The 18,310-nt window shown below is 37.7% G+C and overlaps 4 protein-coding genes across 6 annotated transcripts; 2 read left to right on the top strand and 2 right to left on the bottom strand.

Annotated features, from left to right (window-relative positions):
* Positions 1–2,677: 2,677 nt before the first annotated feature.
* LOC126787374 (expansin-A23-like) lies at positions 2,678–3,555 on the bottom strand. Its single transcript, XM_050513271.1, has 2 exons — positions 3,411–3,555; positions 2,678–3,312 (listed from the first exon to the last, which is right to left on the bottom strand). Exons 1-2 carry the CDS (start codon positions 3,553–3,555, stop codon positions 2,678–2,680), a joined length of 780 nt encoding a protein of 259 aa, XP_050369228.1.
* Positions 3,556–5,796: 2,241 nt separating this feature from the next.
* LOC126787373 (SMR domain-containing protein At5g58720-like) lies at positions 5,797–6,351 on the top strand. Its single transcript, XM_050513270.1, has one exon. It carries the CDS (start codon positions 5,797–5,799, stop codon positions 6,349–6,351), a length of 555 nt encoding a protein of 184 aa, XP_050369227.1.
* Positions 6,352–7,840: 1,489 nt separating this feature from the next.
* LOC126786497 (AUGMIN subunit 1) lies at positions 7,841–12,799 on the bottom strand. 3 transcript variants are annotated; one of them, XM_050512338.1, is made up of 8 exons: positions 12,781–12,799; positions 11,545–11,648; positions 11,103–11,377; positions 10,891–11,023; positions 10,662–10,796; positions 10,447–10,570; positions 8,113–8,250; positions 7,841–8,031 (listed from the first exon to the last, which is right to left on the bottom strand). In XM_050512338.1, exons 3-8 carry the CDS (start codon positions 11,347–11,349, stop codon positions 7,924–7,926), a joined length of 885 nt encoding a protein of 294 aa, XP_050368295.1. In that variant the 5' UTR covers positions 11,350–11,377; positions 11,545–11,648; positions 12,781–12,799; the 3' UTR covers positions 7,841–7,923. The 3 variants fall into 3 exon arrangements, with proteins under 3 accessions (XP_050368295.1, XP_050368294.1, XP_050368296.1); XM_050512337.1 differs by lacking the exon at positions 12,781–12,799 and adding an exon at positions 12,747–12,765; XM_050512339.1 differs by lacking the exon at positions 12,781–12,799 and having other exon boundaries at positions 11,103–11,359.
* LOC126787372 (DNA repair protein RAD51 homolog 2) lies at positions 11,517–14,955 on the top strand. The gene is given in 11 exon segments (XM_050513269.1): positions 11,517–11,564; positions 12,963–13,079; positions 13,202–13,252; positions 13,254–13,306; positions 13,404–13,467; positions 13,581–13,636; positions 13,755–13,814; positions 13,906–13,997; positions 14,069–14,087; positions 14,089–14,186; positions 14,566–14,955. Coding segments are annotated over 11 exon segments (816 nt in total). The 3' UTR covers positions 14,724–14,955.
* Positions 14,956–18,310: the final 3,355 nt, after the last annotated feature.

Below are 18,310 nucleotides of genomic sequence, written 5' to 3'. Positions count from 1 at the left end.
GCTCAATCATGTTACTGTAATGCCAAGAAGAAAAAGTTTATACACTTTGAATGTTGGGAAGTGGTTAAGGATCATCTAACTTTTGTTGTGGTGCTACCTACTACTTCATCTCCATATGCAAGTAGTTACCATGTTACTCCTTCCGCAACTGAATCATCTCCAACCATCAATTTGGATGACGACTAAGTGAATGAGACATCTCAAAACAACACGGCAGCTTCCTCGAGTCCGCCTAGACCAATGGGAACCAAGGTAGAAAAGGAAGCTAGGCGCCAAAAAAAACATGGTAAGACTCTTATTGAGCAACGAGTTAAGGTTTTGCATACCATTGTAAGTGACCAAGTATCATGACACGCCAAGAGGTTAGCACAAAATGAAAGTGAGCTTAAAAATTACGGGGAGTAATAGCAATCCTTAATGATGGATGAGCTAGTTAAAATCAACCTAGCGATGAAATAATTCGGATTGTTATCACCCAAGTGCCCCAAGTCGTGTGCTATTTCCATGATAGTATTGTACTAAATTTTAATTTTATACAATTTACATTTTATGTAATTTAACTTTTCAAGAAATAAAAATGTAATTTATTTATTAAGATGAAATTGAAATACACATTAAATTAAAATACATACTTAAATTAAACACAAGCTTAATAATTAAACACAAACGCAAATGTGCTTCACCAAATATGTCTGGAGCTCTCTATGGATGTAAACGGATTCGAGATCGGCAACACGGTCGTGAAACCGTTGTATATTGGCTTCATCTCTATTGATTGGCTCAAAATGAATTTGATTCCCTCGTACATCCACCGACCCATCATAAACCTGGAAAGTCCTCAATGAGTTTTGCAAGTCTTTTGTTCTTCATATTCTTCCGGATCCTCCTCATCCTCTACGTACTCTTCCCCAACAATCATGTTATGCAATATAATGCAAGCTACCATGATGGTAGTCATTACCGATTTGTGGTGCATTGTACAACTGTGTCGTATAATTTCCTATCGAGATTGCAAGATGCCAAAGGCCCTTTCCATATCTTTCCGGTATATCTCTTATTTCTTTGCAAAGAGCTTATCTTGTGGTGTATGGGGATTGAAAATTGTTTTGACAAATGTAGAGTACCTTGGATATATTCTGTCAGCTAGATAATAAGCTATCGAGTACCTCTGTCTGTGGACTTCGTAGATGGCAGTTGGACCGGTAAGGATCTCTGAGAACACATTTGATAGGTAGAGCATGTTAATGTCAATTTTAGCTCTAGGACACCCAAAGAAACTGTGTCATATCCACGTATCATAGGAGGCCACGGCCTCCAGGTTAACTGTTAGGCGACTCTTTCGACCTGAATATGCCCCTTGATACGCGGTTTGGCAGTTCTTCCACTCCCAGTGTATGCAGTCGATGCTTCAAATCAAACCTAGAAAACCTCAGCATTCACCTTTAGCTAGTAGCGTGAGGTCTGTCGGTGTTGGATTATGGAGGTATCTTGGACCATATAGGTGAACCACTTGCCTGCAAAACTCCTTCATACAATGGAGGGTAGTCGATTCCTCCATCCTTGTAATTTTAGTACATTGATTTGCAGTTCACCTGTACGCCAACATTCGTAGAGTCTAGGTTATATTTTGTTAGGGAAGTAGCCCTAGCAAACCAGTGGCGTCTTCTCTTTGGTGCCAAGATTGGTGTGGTTGTAGAGGTTTGTCATGATAATGTTGAATCGGTCTCTGCTCATCCTGTACCTCCGGCGAAAGTCTTGCGCGTCGAAGATTGAACGTTCGATGAAGTAATTTTCCATTTGATTGTGTCCCATAGATAGCCTCTGACCTGGCTTATTTGGTTTTTGGCCGTGTTAGTTCATCGTCGTGTTGTGCTTCCGCCATGATCACCTGATTAACGAATAATTACTCCATATGGTCATCATCTTCTTGTTGAAATTGTCTCTGCCTGAAAAAATTGTGGAAGCTGAAATGATTTATTGGTGCATGAACAAGGAAATGTTGCTAAATATTTAAATAGAAAGATCATAAATCTGTTATGATTCTTCACAATAGTGTGAGTATATAATGAGTGATATTAGACCATATATAGTCAATTGGTCGAAAATCTCACAAGAAATCTGGTCCAATTATTTTACCGACAATGACCCGTGACTGTGACACGTGTCAATTATTTATTAGTCGAAAATATATCGGAAATCTTGTATAATATCGAGTCAATAACGACACGTGATACATTATTATTGGTTGTAAATATATCTGGTAAATTTTTTTAATCATTTCACAACAAGACAAAATTGAATTGCTTAAGCAAATTATGAATAAGTGTGTTGAAAAATCGATTTACTTAAGTAAATTTTGAAATCGATAAGTAAATCCGGACCCACTATTTACTTGAGCAAACTCATTTTATGAGTGCGGCTGGTCTTATGCTCAATCAGTCTCCCTAGCTCATTCTCAATTTCGATATCCTCAAAATACTAACTTTTACCTAATGATGCAATTATAATTCATCCAAAAGAACACATTCAATTCTCTGTTCGAGAATCATAATAGTGTACCAATTACTACTGACCGCATCTTTCTGAGCGGTACTTACTTATACCTGCACAATATTGGTGCAACGATATAGGTGTACACCATTGGACTCATTAATAAATACTTTTTATCTCGTCCCATTCAGAAATTTTTGATCCCATCATAGGTCTCACCGAATCGCCAATTATTGGACACAATGTTATCAAACTCTACCATCTTCCCATCACTAGTGGTAACTAGGAACGACAAGCTTCGGCCTTGTAACTCGTTTGCGATCTGCCACGTTTGGCCTTGAATTCTTGTCATCTGAAGCCAACCGGAACTATCAGAACCCTTGATATTGACATCAGAAACATCACCGGCACCGGCGACATTGTACAGTAACACACACATCATACTAGAATCGCCCTTCACCAGTTGGAACTTTACTCCTCCAGCTTTAGCACACGGGACTCTGCGATACATAACTGGTACCATCGGAGTTTTTCTGTCTGCGATTTTGGTGTACATCGGTAGTGACAATCTGAAGTGTTTCGATGGTGGGTTGCACCAGTTGTTGGTGCCCTCTGGAGGCTTACTATAATTTGAGAGGCAAAAATTGGTTGCTGTAACTAAGACAGCACCAGCATTGGGTAAGCACCCTTTTGGATCATCGACACACATTAGCGCGTAACAACCGCCACAAGCAAGGCCGTCGTTAAAGAGTGCTGCGCTGAGAGCTGTAGTCTTTAAGCCATAGCCTTGTTTCTTCAGATCACCGTAGCCACAGGTCCCATCTATCAAATCATAATGACATGTACTTCAATTTACCAGGTTATAATTTGGAGTTTCTAATCTGCTAAATAGAATGAAATTAACCAAGTGCAGTACGTACGGTTGGTTCCTCTGCCACGCATGTCGCCGTAAAACGACGCAGTCGCACCAGTAAACCAAGTAGTCATGTTATCACCGGCCACGCCGTGAACCAAAAGAGAGATGAACACCGAAGCTGCTGCAAGCAAACACTTCAACATAGCCATAGTCTGTTTGATAATGAGAGAAACTGAAATGGTGTTTTTCTCTTACAGATGCTTGTTTTTATAGGCATAATTGAAATCATATAAGGAAAATGAGTCAATGAGGCAAGTACTGCAATTATTCTCAACTGGAAACATGAAGACATAAAAAAGGTTAGCGGTCCAGAAACGTTATCCACTTTTAGCTAGTTTCTTATCACATTTTTGATGCGAGAGTAGTGTTTCTACCTCATACGCATGTTCTACAAGTGTTTGAGTTAGAGGCCATTGCCATTAATGGTGTATGGAAACTCGATCACATGTTTGTTCATTGTTGAGAGCAATTAAATTTTTGTCACTATAATTATGGCATGTATATTTGTAGGTTTTAGTAGAAGTACATGCTGATCGAGTTCTAAATGAGGGTCAATATGTCATAAATTGTGATGTGTTCTCGCGTCTTTGTTGTGAGAAGCTATGCAGAGTTTTGTAGGCCCGATCAGTAAATAAGTACGTTGTGTTATCAAGGTAGTGAACGATAGGTTTCCTACATCAAGCTGCTTAGGCACTAAATTAAGGGTGATTCATGCTATTAACACACCATTTTTTTGCTATCACAACTTTCCTTCACATAGCTTTTGTACTTAAATTCATTCCATTCTCTTTCATGGGTGTGCTAATAGCAAAAAATGGTGTAACCTAATCTACCCTTTCTTTAAAACAAAGAAAAAAGAGTGCAACTTAATCTACTTATACCCTTTCTTTAAAAAAAAAAAGAAAAAAAAAGAGAATCTGATTATTTTAATAGTTTGTCTTAATACATTGTGTTACAGGAAAGAGTGAGCCTCAAGCAACTATTTATATATTTCACGTTCTCAACCCTAAAGTACTGTAGTGATCAGTGTTTTAAAACGCTAAGGCGTACCTCAAGGCGTTTTTCCGAGAGTATAGAGTCTTAAGGCGTAAAGCGTAAAAGGCGTAAGCCTTGCAACATAAAAAAAATAAATAAACTTATTTAAGTGTAACTATTATTCTTATACATATTACTTGAAGAATAGCTTATAAAACACAACAATTGTCATGCATACATATATTAAGTAAAGTAGCAAAAGTCTAGAACCATACAATTCAAAAAGTTTACCAGCATAACTTGATCTACTGTAAGCCCCGAAATTATTGACGAGCTAAGTTGAGATCGTATGGTGATTATTTTATAATCTCGGTGATTAATTCAGTAAATGCTTGAAAATATTATTTGTGAGTTTCGATTAAGTGAATCTGTTGATCGAAGAGCTTGATATTAAAGTATACCTTACGACGAGAACGTAGAAATTTTTGGAGAATTTTATAGGTTCCAGAGTTAATATATTAAAGTTTGGAAATATAAGGAATGTATTTGGAAAATGGGAATTAGTTACGGTGCGATCTTAGCCGTAGAAATTGATCAATTAAATCCTAGCCATTGGATCAGTAAATTGGCTATGATTAATATTGGAAAGAAAAACAAGAAGCTTCATTTTATCCCAAAAACAGATTGAGCTCCCGAGTCCCGACCTTATTCCTTTGCAACCCAACGACCGCGCGACTTCCCGACATGATTCCGCCGCCGTCAGGCCATCTCCGGCCAGCGCACCAGTCCGTTGTGACCTCGTCCTCTCTGTCGTCCTCCCCATGTCATGCCTCGACCTACCGCCGCCGGAGAAGGGAGAATCGAATAGGGGAAGCACCGACTGTTCTGGGTTTTCTTCCGGCAAATTTGCAGCGTTTTCCGACGTCTCTGACCACCGATTGGGTTGTTCATGGTAAAGATTCTCATCTCCACTTCGTGATCTACGTGTTTGTGTTCTTAGTTTATTGAATTGATGAAGTTTTGATCTCTTTGGGTTTTGTGATGCGGCTCCTCTCCTGTTTTTTGCGCATTGGTGCGCGTTTTTTGCGCTTTCTGTGCCTTAGTGGAATGCTTTTTGCGCATGTACACCTTTTTCAGAAAGGCGAGGCGTTTTCGACTAAGTGTTGAGCTTTTTAAGCCTCAGGCGAGCCTTGAGGCGAGTTTTTTAAAACATTGGTAGTGATCGACGGTCTGTTGAAAATTAGAAACTGCTGTTTGAGTGATCGATCGCAGAAGTAGAAGGGTTTAAGGTTTTCATTCAGGCCACCAGTTTTTGACGGTTGTGAGAAAGCTTGAGGGGACGGAAGTCGAGCCCTAGGTCTACAGCGTACGTACGTGAAAGATGATGATGTCCACGACGACTAAGCGTTCTGAAAATGGATCATGTTGCTGAGGACGTCGAACAGTTTCTTTGCTCCATGTTCGGAAACGAGTCGGAGATAAGTTTGGGTGTGATTAAAGAAGTCCTTGGTCGGTGTGGGTACGAGGTTGAAAAGGCCTTGGATGCGTTGCTCGATCTATCTTCTTCCTCAAGGAAGAAACAGTGCGCTTCAGAACATTCCCGCAAGAACTATGCCGAGGTTCTTGTTGGTCCTCCTAAAGCTCACAGTGAAAATCTTTCCCAGATGGTGATGGCATCTTTGTTTAACAACTCCAAGAGAAATCATCAAGATCAAAAACCAAGAACTATGGATTCTTGCAAGCACAGTGTCAAGAAATCGCAAGAATCTTTGGTGCCCAAGTTTGGTGTTGCTAAGGGAGCTGAATATGATGCATGTAGAAGTACTGCAAAGCAGCACTGGGATTCAGCGAAGTCCTACAATGAGAAAGCTGCCACGGGGTATTCAAATGGATCTCGGGCATACGTAAGTTATCTATCGGAGCAGGCCAAGGCAAAAATGGCAACAGAAGCGGACGAAAAAGCAAGCTAGGAGATCTTTAAAAACAGGGATAAGGGTATAAAAGATGGTGTGATGACAGTTGACCTGCATGGGCAACATGTCAACCAAGCCATGAAACTTTTAAAGATGCACATTCAGTACGGAACAGAGACACAATCGGTTCGATTCATAAGGGTTATTACAGGACATGGTGCAGGGAAGTCACTCAAGCCAGTTGTGAAGCAATCTGTCATCAAATATTTCCAGAGAGAAGGTATTAAATGGAGTGAAGAGAATCCAGGAGCTATGTTAATCAAGCTTAGTTCACAAAGAGACTACTTCAGATTTATGGACAGCAATGTACGACGTTTTACATGTTCTGTCAGTTGAATGAAGGAAAACAAGTATGATCTTAATAATTAGGGTTGTAAAGCTTTTGCTGAATTCAGTTTGACAGTATATATGGAAACTGGAATTTCTTCTAGGTTCATCATGCCTATGCGTAACACTGGCCACGCACAAAGTTGGGTTATCTGCACTTTTATAAGTATACAAACCCTAGATTTGAGAAGGTTCAGTTTAATTTAGCTCTACCATCTCTATTTTGTGAGGCTCGCAGTGTTTTGTACATACATACTACATACTGTAGCTAGCTAGCCAGTTAATTACTTGTTTATTTGTTTCTCACTTGACTGACCATAATACATTATAAAATTTAGTTCTTCAGTTGAGTTATCATGTAGATCAAGGGTGTATTTCTCTACATGTTTCTATGTACTAGTAGTGCTATACCTAATATAACTTCTACAAATTTCATAAGTTTTCACTTCTACAACCACTGGTTACTGATCTTTCCATCTTTGGCTCCAGTTCACCCAATGTTAATTCGGGGTGATTGAGAAGTCCATATCCAATGTATCCCAGAGATCCAGATTACCAAGTCAACCTCCATAACTATGCTTATCTTCGACTTCGTTGACAGAGCTATTCGAAAGGAGAACCTGAGTCCGAGACCTATGACGCCGCGGCTTAGCCTAGCCGAAGTTGGCCTTGAGGAGAGTGAAATGGAGAAAGCTTGGGTGTGGAGAGGCCATGGACTTGGGTAAGTCGAGTTGGGTAGGGAAGTTGAGATCACTTTTGCGTCTAATTTGAACAAGGATCCTATTGTTCTACTTATCCATTTCAGCTCGAATCTTGTTCCGAACACATGAAAATAGATCACTAAATCAAATATGACCCTAATTTAATCTTATTAATATCCTAAATAATAGCTATCTTGAATGACAAACGTGGCCTAAGACCTGTTCTCTTATCGAACTTTGATACAACGGGCAGTACATTCCTGATTTGAGATCGTGCTTCAACTTCCAGATCATTACGATTCCTTTATACAAAACCTTGGTGGAAGGGCACAAGAATTGAATTAACACATTTTTCTGGCAACAAGCCTGAGATAATCAATATAAACTGAGATAAGTAATGCAAATTTTAACACTACAACGAACGTCATGAGACCTCAATTTGTCCTTCAATCAAAATATCAACAAAAAAGCATCAACCCCTTCCCATTTCTTTGCTGACAAATTTACAACAATATTGGAGTCAAGTACAAGCCTCCTCGCACTACTCTGAAGTCGCAAGAGCTGAATGCAACACATCTTCGAGATACTTCTCAGCAGCAGCATACTGTCTTTTCTTCTCCTCAATTGCTAAAGCAGCCAAAGCTTTATCCTGCAGATACACGTACCTTACAATTTGCAATCTTTCTGGAACAAAATAAAATTTGACCATATAATAAAGTTAGAAAAGTACCGGGGGCAAGTCTTGGTAGCTTCGCAAAGTATCAAGAACAGGTTTTGTCTTCTTTTCTAATTCCTTACGGTGCTCAGCTAATTCAACCAACAGCCCATGGCTAATCTCGGGGGTATAGCCCACACGAGTAAGAGTAGTCTGTCCAAGCAGTTCAAATCACACTTATTCAAAACTGATAAACAAGGATTTACTTACAAATTGACAGATCAAGATTCAACAATCATTAATAAACTTTAACATCTACCAGAATTTCTCTGATATATGACAAACGTGTGGATTTCTATCACCTAGTTTGATAGCAAACGAACAATGATAACCCCGTAAAACTAAGATACTCTAGCAGACAAGGTTTCCAAACAATAATACTGATCAAGGACCAAAGACATTTTTGATGCGCACATGTTTCAGTTTCACTTTTATTTTCCTTATTTCCTCCAATAGATAGGAATGCCCAGTTAAACTGTGACATTGATACCCCTAGTTTCCAAACATCAAACATCACCATTCACAACAATCCAATGTAGATAATGAATGTCAAGTTCCCATAATGTCCTTGAAATCTTTGGCCATAGACAGAAATATCAGTGATTAATTATTCCACTACCCACACTACTGAAGATCAAGGCCTTGCAAATGCAATTGCCCTCCAGAACTTCTCAATGGGGTTGCAATCCTATGACAATCAATCTAATTTTTTTTTCTCTAGCTTCATAAGATAATATCTCAGAAAATTTACCAAAAGATTCAAGAATATTTTTCAGCTGTCAATAGTGATAACTCAAGATAACAGAAGCATACTATGATACATGTAGTGAAAAACTGTAGTTCATACAGTACCTATATTTTGTTTAAATGTGTGAACCTTAGTTGCATAGTGGAGCTACATAGAGTACACATATTTCTTCCTTGAGCTAAGCACTTATTCAGACCAAAAAAAGAAAAAAAAAGCTAAGCACTTAACACACTAATGCCTAGCTGGCAACCAACAGGGCATGGCAAAGCCACACATGATGATTTTCAAAACAGAAAACATGTTTGTTGTCAACCACGGAGCCAAACCATCACGCCCAGGTTGCCCTAATATAGAAGCTAATCCTCTGTTTTGAACATTTGTAATATATTCCCACTTAAATTTATGATAAGCCACAGATGCCAACAGCCATCCTATGTTCTTGTCTTCATATCAATATATGTAATGATATATCTTTATGGACATTTTACATACTATATATGCAAACCTACTATTTAATATATATACTTCGGAAGTTTTAAAAACTTGGGACGCTAATAAACATGATTGATTAAGAGCACAGTCAGTGAATATGAGTTCAGAGAAATACATAAGAACACAAGCCATGAACCAGATGACTAAACCAACTAGAAACCTCACCATAACCAGAATCCTATCAAATTCACTACAAAATCTGCTGCCCGCCAGCCAATTCAACAAGATAAAATTCCATAATTTCCCAAAACAGTCCTCCAAGAAAATCCATCTCCTTGCCTTCTACAACATCAAAGACCCTTCTACTATAGATTTTGCACTTTACCCATAAATCGACATCAACCAACATCTCCTTAAATCTACTCCACGTTTATGTCCTTCAGGAAATGTATACACAAATACAAATTGCGGCAAAATGGCCATTATGATGCCCATGCATAGTAAAATATAACATGTATATGCTAACTTCTTAAACCGACGTTCACATATCAGTTCTTCATTGTTATTTTTTAGAACACTGGGTCTGCTACCTGTTTCAAACTAAACTTCTGGCTTACAAGTTGCCCTTATGACTGCATCAATGCTTATGAAATAATATTCTTATTAAATGTTGATCAGACCAAATATAGGATCACTCTATACAGTACCTGATTCATAAAATTAGATGGTTCTAAGGTTTTTTTCCTTCATATCAATTAGTTTTGTACTCATAAGTGCTGATGCCCAAAGAATCAACCGACATGTTCGTATACAAGGCAAGGGGAACAGACAGACTTCAAAGATTCGGTTGGGTTTGGTGTGATCAGTCTGGTTGTATGATTCATAACATACTCCTATTGATTACCCCCATGGTTACATGACTGCAGTAACTCTACCATGTGGCCTTTTAGCATGCAATATTCTAGTTATCTGTTACTTCCACACATATAAACTTGATTTACAAGCAATAGTAACATTAAGAGCCAACACATAAACTAAGTTACTAACACTTGTTTGTAGATTTCAACTTCAGGTTTAATCCATTAGATGTTGCTTATTCATTCATATCATATATCCTTTTTCAAAACATGATATTAACAACAGCAGTAACATGAACAAAAGTTAAGTACCTTATAGTTGGCAGTTTGTAGATTGTATTGTTTCTCTTTACCCACCATCACCCCCAAATTGGTCTTCCAATAATCGATATGCGCTTCACATTGACCTACATCATCCTCTAGTTGGACAAGTGCTCTGCAACCATTGTTAAAACTGAATACATTGAGCGAAAACACTATATTCAAATTCACTCCAACAATTTAACATTCAGTGGCTGCAACATTACCTTTTCAAATACGTCAACCTGGCAATAGCCTTTCGAGTATAATCAAGAAGAATTTTGGACTCTTTTTGCGCCTTAGTCCTCTTCTCCTCCACACCAGTCTTCCTCAAGGATATATCCCCCATAGCCACAAGAAAACTAGAACCCAAAGAAGAAAATCTCCATTCAGCCAAGTATTCAATCAACACATTAGAATTATCTAGAATGATGCAAAGAAAAAGTAAAAGCAGACCTGCTAATCTCAGTGTCTCTTATATTCAATAGATTAGCAACATTGGCTAAAACCTGGGCAGAAGAAACAACATTGGAGGGCAAGCCCTCCTGTGCTAACCCCACACTCTCCAAAATCTCCCGAATCCTCGCAGCTGAAACCAATAATTTCACATTATTATTATTATTATTACATGAAGAAAAGATGAGAATGGTTTGAGAGGGGAGGGGGACCTTGGGACCGGTACTCAGAGGCTTTAAGGCGGAAATCAGAGGCGAGGATCTTGGAGGCTTGAGTCTGGGACTGGGAAAGAGTGGCAAGGTTGCGTAAAACTGCTACGGAGCGAGGGGTGTATTCGAAATCGGGTACTTCCCTTCCGGCTTGGGAGAATTCCTGAGCCAGCCATTGCTTTACATCTCCAATTCGAGACGCATCCGTCCCCTTCGACGATGCCGTTTCGCTTACCGGTGATTCACTCATCCCCCTGAGTCTTGTAATTTGATCAAAACTACAAAAGAGATAAGTGAGATCTGCTCTCCATTAAGGCATTTGAAAATATCTACAGAGCAGCAACCTATCTTGACTTGATATCAAAAACCACATAGAAGAATCAGAAACCCAACTCTAATGTACATTGAAATTATACGATGATGTTGAGAAATGGATTTGTAATACCTGCAAATTTGGAGTGGATGGTCTCTCTTTAGCTGCTTGGTGTCTTGAGTGGCTCTATTGGCTTCCTCAACGCCCAGGACACCTTAAATCTCCACGCTTCAGTCCTGCTTATAAGATTAATCATTTAGCATCAAATTCATACTAAGTAAAGAACCCAAACGTTTCTGCGTGGCAAAAGATTATAATAGTTTTCATTATTTCCTTAAAATAGGTTAGTTGAGTATGGCTTGGTCAATAGAAATTATCTAGCTATGCTGAGGAAAAAAATGAAACATACAAGTGAAATTGACGGAACCAAAATTGAAACACAGGAATGAAGTTTAGAGCAAACAAATTGGGGTTCATGGAGCCTAACCCCTGACGTAAGTGTAGTTAACGAAAGGCAAGGGAGCAATAGCAGAAGGGAGGGCACAGCCCTTACATATACAAAACCCATGGAAAACAAGAAGAAATAAAAAGACATGAATCGTGTATCTACAGTACCCACCGACCACTGTATATGCTAAATTTGTGTTCAACTATTTTATAAGCCAATGCTGAAGACAAAGTAAAGTGCAGCCCAATGCTTACGCATTGCATTACTATGTATGTGTGCCAATCTCAATGACGGTGTGGCGGTTTCTGTAATCTCACCTTTCCCATATTTCAATCAAATATGTACTCACTATTAATTGTTCAGAAAACAAACACTGATATTGACATGGTTTTTCATAGGTAGTGGGTCAGAGACAACCACATAATCTATGACTACTGCAAAGACACGAAACCATTCTACACAAACACCCCGACTGAATGTTCCAAACACAACTCTATTCCCAAGCCACCAAAAATCCAATCTCGACAAAGTTAAGGATCCTTCACAGTTTCCAATCTCAAAAAACAAACAAATATTCTTGTGTTCTCAAATTCTCATATGTTTCAAGTCTCAATCTTTCAAAAAAATTCCATTCATTTCCCATTTCTCTAATTTCTATAATTTCAATCTAATCAAAACAACATAATCTCCCTTTCGTTTCTGAGAGCCAAAGCTAGTACATTAATAGACGATGCAAAAGAAAAACCAACCCATTAGCAGCAGAAACCCTACAGATCCCAAATAGACTACAAATCTGAGTAACAGAAACCAACTCACAAATTCTTTAATCCAACCAAAATTTGACCAAAACCCAAATCAGAAACAGCGTGAAAACCCTGAAACTTACAGATAGAATTCACTCTTGGTTTCGAAGATAATACCTGAAAATCTGGACTGTGTAATTTCAATTTCAAAAAACACCGAGATCAATACAAGCACCTCCTTTTAAAGCTATTTCAAAGTTCAAACTGGGCCCCTTGTCTAAATTGGGATGTATTATTATAAAGGCTAAAATTCTTTGGGCCTGCATCAGTGACCGAATACCCGACCCGACCCGACCGAGCATAGGGGAGGTCACCTACCGAGTCGGCTCAAAGGGCTAGACCAGGCTTTGCGTGGTGGTATCCCATTTGGGGTTCTCACTGAGCTCGTTGGCCCTGCTGGGATTGGCAAAACACAGGTGCATTTCCTTCACCAATGTTATGAGGGTTGATTTTTTTTTTTGTCGAAATTAAGCATGTGCGTTTGTTAATGCATCGTTTGGTATCCGACTGAATTATGATCTTGAATTCTTGATTGTAGTTTTGCCTGAAGCTTGCGTTGTTGGCTTCATTGCCGGCATCTTGTGGAGGTTTTAGGTGGGAGTGTTATGTATATAGATGTAGGATCCAAATTCAGTTCAACAAGGTAATATTGTCTACTGCTTTGTGGCAAAGTTTCTTGTTTCCTGCTATGTTGTCAAAGCATAGGGAAAATTTTAGCGTTGTTTTCTCTTTCTTCCTAGGATGATAGAGATTTGAGCAAAGAGTTTCCCAGAAATATTTAACAACAAAAGACTAGCGCAAGAGGTGTGCTGATTGGAATAAGTCACTTGTCTTTTGAATAGAGTATATGTGCTTGGTTAAACGGAAGATATTCTCTAATCCCTAGAAGTTAACAGATCCTTCTATTTCCATTGCAGATGGCTGGTAGGCTCCTTGTTATGCGGCCAACATCACTTACTGAATTCACTGAGAGGTATGGTGACTATTGTCCACGTTATAATTTATTTTTCCTAGCTATTAAGTAAAGTAGTGTTGATTTGGAGGTTCATGAGCAATTTCGAAGGTGTTACTAAATGCTAATAATTCCCCAGGGAACGTGTGCTAGGATCCACTAGGCAACATTTATTGGGTTGGCATATCTCCTTCATTAAGTGAGATTCCTATATTAGTGGAACTTCTTTGGTGTTGGTGAATGTGCCTCTGCTCAAGATAAATTTCATTTTACTTGCTTATTGCATCTAGGTCACTTGCTGAATTTTCACGAATCCCTGTTGTTGTTACAAACCAAGTGAGATCTCAAAGTCATGATGAAGTCTGCCAGTATTCGTTTCAAGGTATGGAAGTACGATTTAGTTGTTACTTTCAACATGTGAGTTCTGAATGCGCTATATTTAATTTGTGGCAGCACATAGCAGGGAAAAGACTGGATGATCGTACTGGACATGACTTCCATCTTGTTCCTGCTTTGGGAATTCACTGGGCTCGTGCTGTCACCATACGCCTTGTGCTTGTTGCTAAATCTGGTTTGTACAATAGACATTTGACTTGAAAAGATTACGCTGTCATGAGGAAAACTCTTGCTCCTTGGTTATTTTAAAGTTTTGGTTCTTGGTTACTCTTTTCCTTTTGGTCAATTTCTCTTATGAAGTTTGGAAACAACAATCTTATACTTCATTTTGATTGTTTCATTGTAGCAATATATATGTAGCCTCTTTTAATCCAGGAATCTTCTGTTAAATGGACAATCTTCATAACAGTTCATGGCCTAGACATATAGAGGAAAAGAAAACTTGCTCAAAGACATCCTATTTGTATATATTGACCTTCTCATGAGATGATGATACTAGAACACCAGCCCCATCCCCCTATTTGTGGAATCAATTTTTCTGTTTTCTCTTGTAGGAAAGAGGTTCATCAAGCTGGACAAATCTCCAATATCACCACCTCTTGCCTTCCCTTTCAACATAACATCATCCGGAGTTTCATTGCTGACTGATGATGGAATAGAACTAACTGGACCAGAGATAAACACGATTCATTGTCAAGGTTTGTTTCTGTGAACTCTCAAGAGACCCTATTGAGTCAAATTATATATATTGTACAGAGAAACTTGATGAGTAATTCTATCATTCTATAACTTTTGCTCTGGAAATACCCCATTGAAAAAATTGTTTAACTACTATTAGAGAAACAGTAATTGACTTGCCCCTTAATCATAGAAATGCTCTCCTTGGACACTCGCAATTCCTTAACGCTCAAGCTTGCTCAGGGGTTTGCTTTCTTTCTCGGGTTAATATTCTCCTGTTATAATGACAAATTGGCAATTTCCAGGTCACAGTGGCATAATTAATTTCCAGGCAGAAAGATTTTAGTTTAAAGCTGCATAGTGTGCAGGCATGCTGCAAACAATAGGACTTTGTGGCCTTTTGACAATCCCTCCGTGATTGTACATGTCTGTCTATCTGTAGAAAATGGATGTTCGTCAAAGCTAACTGACATTGGATATCAACCCAGGTTATGAATTGTTGAAAGATGCTTTTGACTTTGCAGAATAAAGGTTTGTAGATGCTTTTCAGTTTGACAAGTTTGTAGTTCTGTTATCTAGTGTTTATGTACATCATAGTGGTTTGAATCTGAGAGTGATATTTAAACAACACTGATGCATGAGAATCATATACAGTTATGCTTTCCCAAATCTCTGCTTGCTCAAACTAGCATTGGCAATCAGGCTTATTGTGACTTTCAAAAACAACACATTCAGCAGTTGCTGCAGTTCTCGACATCTTTTATGTATCAAGGAGTCCATGTGATGCTGTATGGCTGGGTTTATTTGTAATATTGCCTAGAAGGCTATGTTTCTGGAATTGATAATAACAGCTTCATACATTCTACTCGGAAAAATGTGTTTAGTTTTTTTTTTCCGTTAATACTTGGTGGAGAAGGAATTAGATGGACCCTAATTGCTTCATGTGCATGTGTTTGAGACAAAGCTATTCATTCACACTATCGCTGTGAACGGTGAAACCTATTCGATGTGAGAAATTGCTTGCATACAACAGACATGTGCAACAAAACTGTTTGGTTTCTGCCATATAAGAGAAATGAGAAGGATGAGAGGATATAATCATCATAGGTTTTTGGTTGGATCATCAATTTTAGGAATTGTGTAGAGAAATATGATATACATGTATAATATCTTGATATGAGGTAATGAGGTATTGGACAAAACTGATAAATCTGAATAAAAACACTTTGACATGTAGTACTAAAACATACAATCGAGGGCATCAAGTTTCTATTAGGTTACATTTAGTAAATTATTTCCATTAATACAAGAAACTACTAATGGATTAGCAAATTCGTTGTTGCAAGTAATCAAATATTGGATCACATAAACTTGAAGATAATATCTACAACTAGCTGTGCTTTAGATTACATCAACTTAGAAATTTTCAGCAAACTGAACAATACTAGCAGCTTTTGTAAGATATAAGCAGTGTTAAGGGCTTGATTTGATATGTGCAGACTGCAGACTATATATTGTTGCCTCTATCACTACCAATATATATTTTTTATTTTGCTAGATAGTTTAGCTATTTTCACATAAAATAAAATTATTTGTGATGTTAAACACAAATAATCTGTTGAAAGTTTGATTCAACTATTGAATCCCAGCATTGGAGGGATCTGGGTGATCCATGACAAGTTGCAACAGTAATTCAATAAGAAATGATAGATCAGATGTTTTAACAAGAATTTCTTAGCATCTACTCCACCAAGAATCAAGTTGGAGACAATTTTTACTCTTCTTTTATTCTCCCTAGGAACCAAGGAACGGGTGCTTTCATAGTTTCATTTTATAATGAATACATACATGGAGCCATAAATTTGTATCCTTCTTAGTTCTGACCTGAAAGGACACAAGCTAGGTATTCCAAGTCTTCTGTATTATGTGACAATATAATACTGCAATGAAGCCTACCTTGGACTGGGGTTTAAGGTTTCTATTTTCATTGCTTGCTTAGCTATTATATGTCTCTATGTACACATTGGGTAAGTTTCTCGTCTCTACTATAATCTATGCACAACTTGTTTGTAATTGTATGCATTGTTAATATACAGCTGTTTATTTTAGGTAAATTTAGGAACTCTGTATAATCCATTGAACCAGATTTGGACCTGAATAGGTTGATATTACATTGAAACACAGCACAGATACAAGAAAACCTCATTAAAACAAATAAATCTGGATCATATTCTGATGCAGCTCTGAATAGGCATGATTTCTTGTTCCCTACATAAATTTATAGTTTCGGCATCTTAATCTCCTCGAAATTTTTTATACTCTATGTTTGCCCCAATTGGGCATACTATATCAGTTAGTGCATTGTATCTGATGTCCATATTTAATTCTACTAATCTGATTTTGTCGATGATTTTAAGCACTTGTTTAGTGCAACTTTTCTGTAGCTGCAAGTGGAAATCTGGGTACGCATCAAAAGTTGATGAATATAAATTCATATGATTGGCTGTGTTGCTCCACCATTGCTTGCATTTCAAGAGACCAACTAGTCTCTATTCCAGTATAATATTGGGAAACACTTGATTTTTAGGCTTCCTGTGATTGCCATTACTTTAATCCTCAATAGTACAATTCTAGTGTATTCTGTACTTGATGATAATTCTTTTTCTTGTTCTTGGTAATTCATACGTCTGTTTCTGGGGAAAGGGTACATGTAACTATTCATAATCAAAGAAAAAAAGCAGATATATTGTACACTTGATTCAGTTCTGAGTAGTATACATCAGTCTGAGTGCATAGTACATTTTCTGCATTAAAGCAATTTGACAAAATATATATATATATATATATATATATATATATATATATCAAATCTGTATTCCATTTTGCTCTTTCAAATGATCAAATCGACCATATGCATCTTGAGGGAATCCTCATTCAGTCATTTTGTTTGCCTTTGAAAATTATTCTGAGTTTTAAAACTACCTCTTCTCCAATGATCATTTTTTCCCTTTCTTTTATATCTGGGGCAAAGAAGTTCTGGAAAAGTATGATTTATAGTAATTTTCTTGATGCTCCATGTCTGGTGTGATTCATCATTCATGTTTGATGCCTTTTAATTTTATGAGAGCAGTTACTGTATAAACAATCCGAGACAAATTATTTATAAAATTTATGTGATGATTCGAGTTGCTGACTAAATGACAAATGCCCCTGTAAATATAGTATCGCTTAGTATATGAAATTCAATCTTGTTCTAACTATATGATGAAGTTATATAATTGTGGTTCGTCGGAATGAATGATATCTGATTTTATAACAAGTGACACCTCATGGGAAGAACTGATCGAAGAAGAGGATCAGTCGATCACATACTCATTCACTTACACGTCAAATAGAGATCTAGACCGGTATATTAGATTTGGTCCTTGAAACCCTGAAATTTATTATCGAATCGTTTCTAATGCTTAGTATTTATCACAGGTTCTCTACTTGCAGAATTTTGTCATTGTGGAACAACGAAGCAACAGACTCATCAACTCTAGAGCTATTCATTGTAACATACAATGGATTTTTTTTTAAAACTCTGTTCTTTTCAATTTGCGGTGTCTTATGAGTTATGAC

This window comes from Argentina anserina, chromosome 3 (assembly GCF_933775445.1).
Source record: "Argentina anserina chromosome 3, drPotAnse1.1, whole genome shotgun sequence".
Taxonomy (NCBI): Eukaryota; Viridiplantae; Streptophyta; class Magnoliopsida; order Rosales; family Rosaceae; genus Argentina; species Argentina anserina.
The sequence above is the reverse complement of the archived record's forward strand: the minus strand, read 5'-3'. Positions and strand labels throughout refer to the sequence as shown.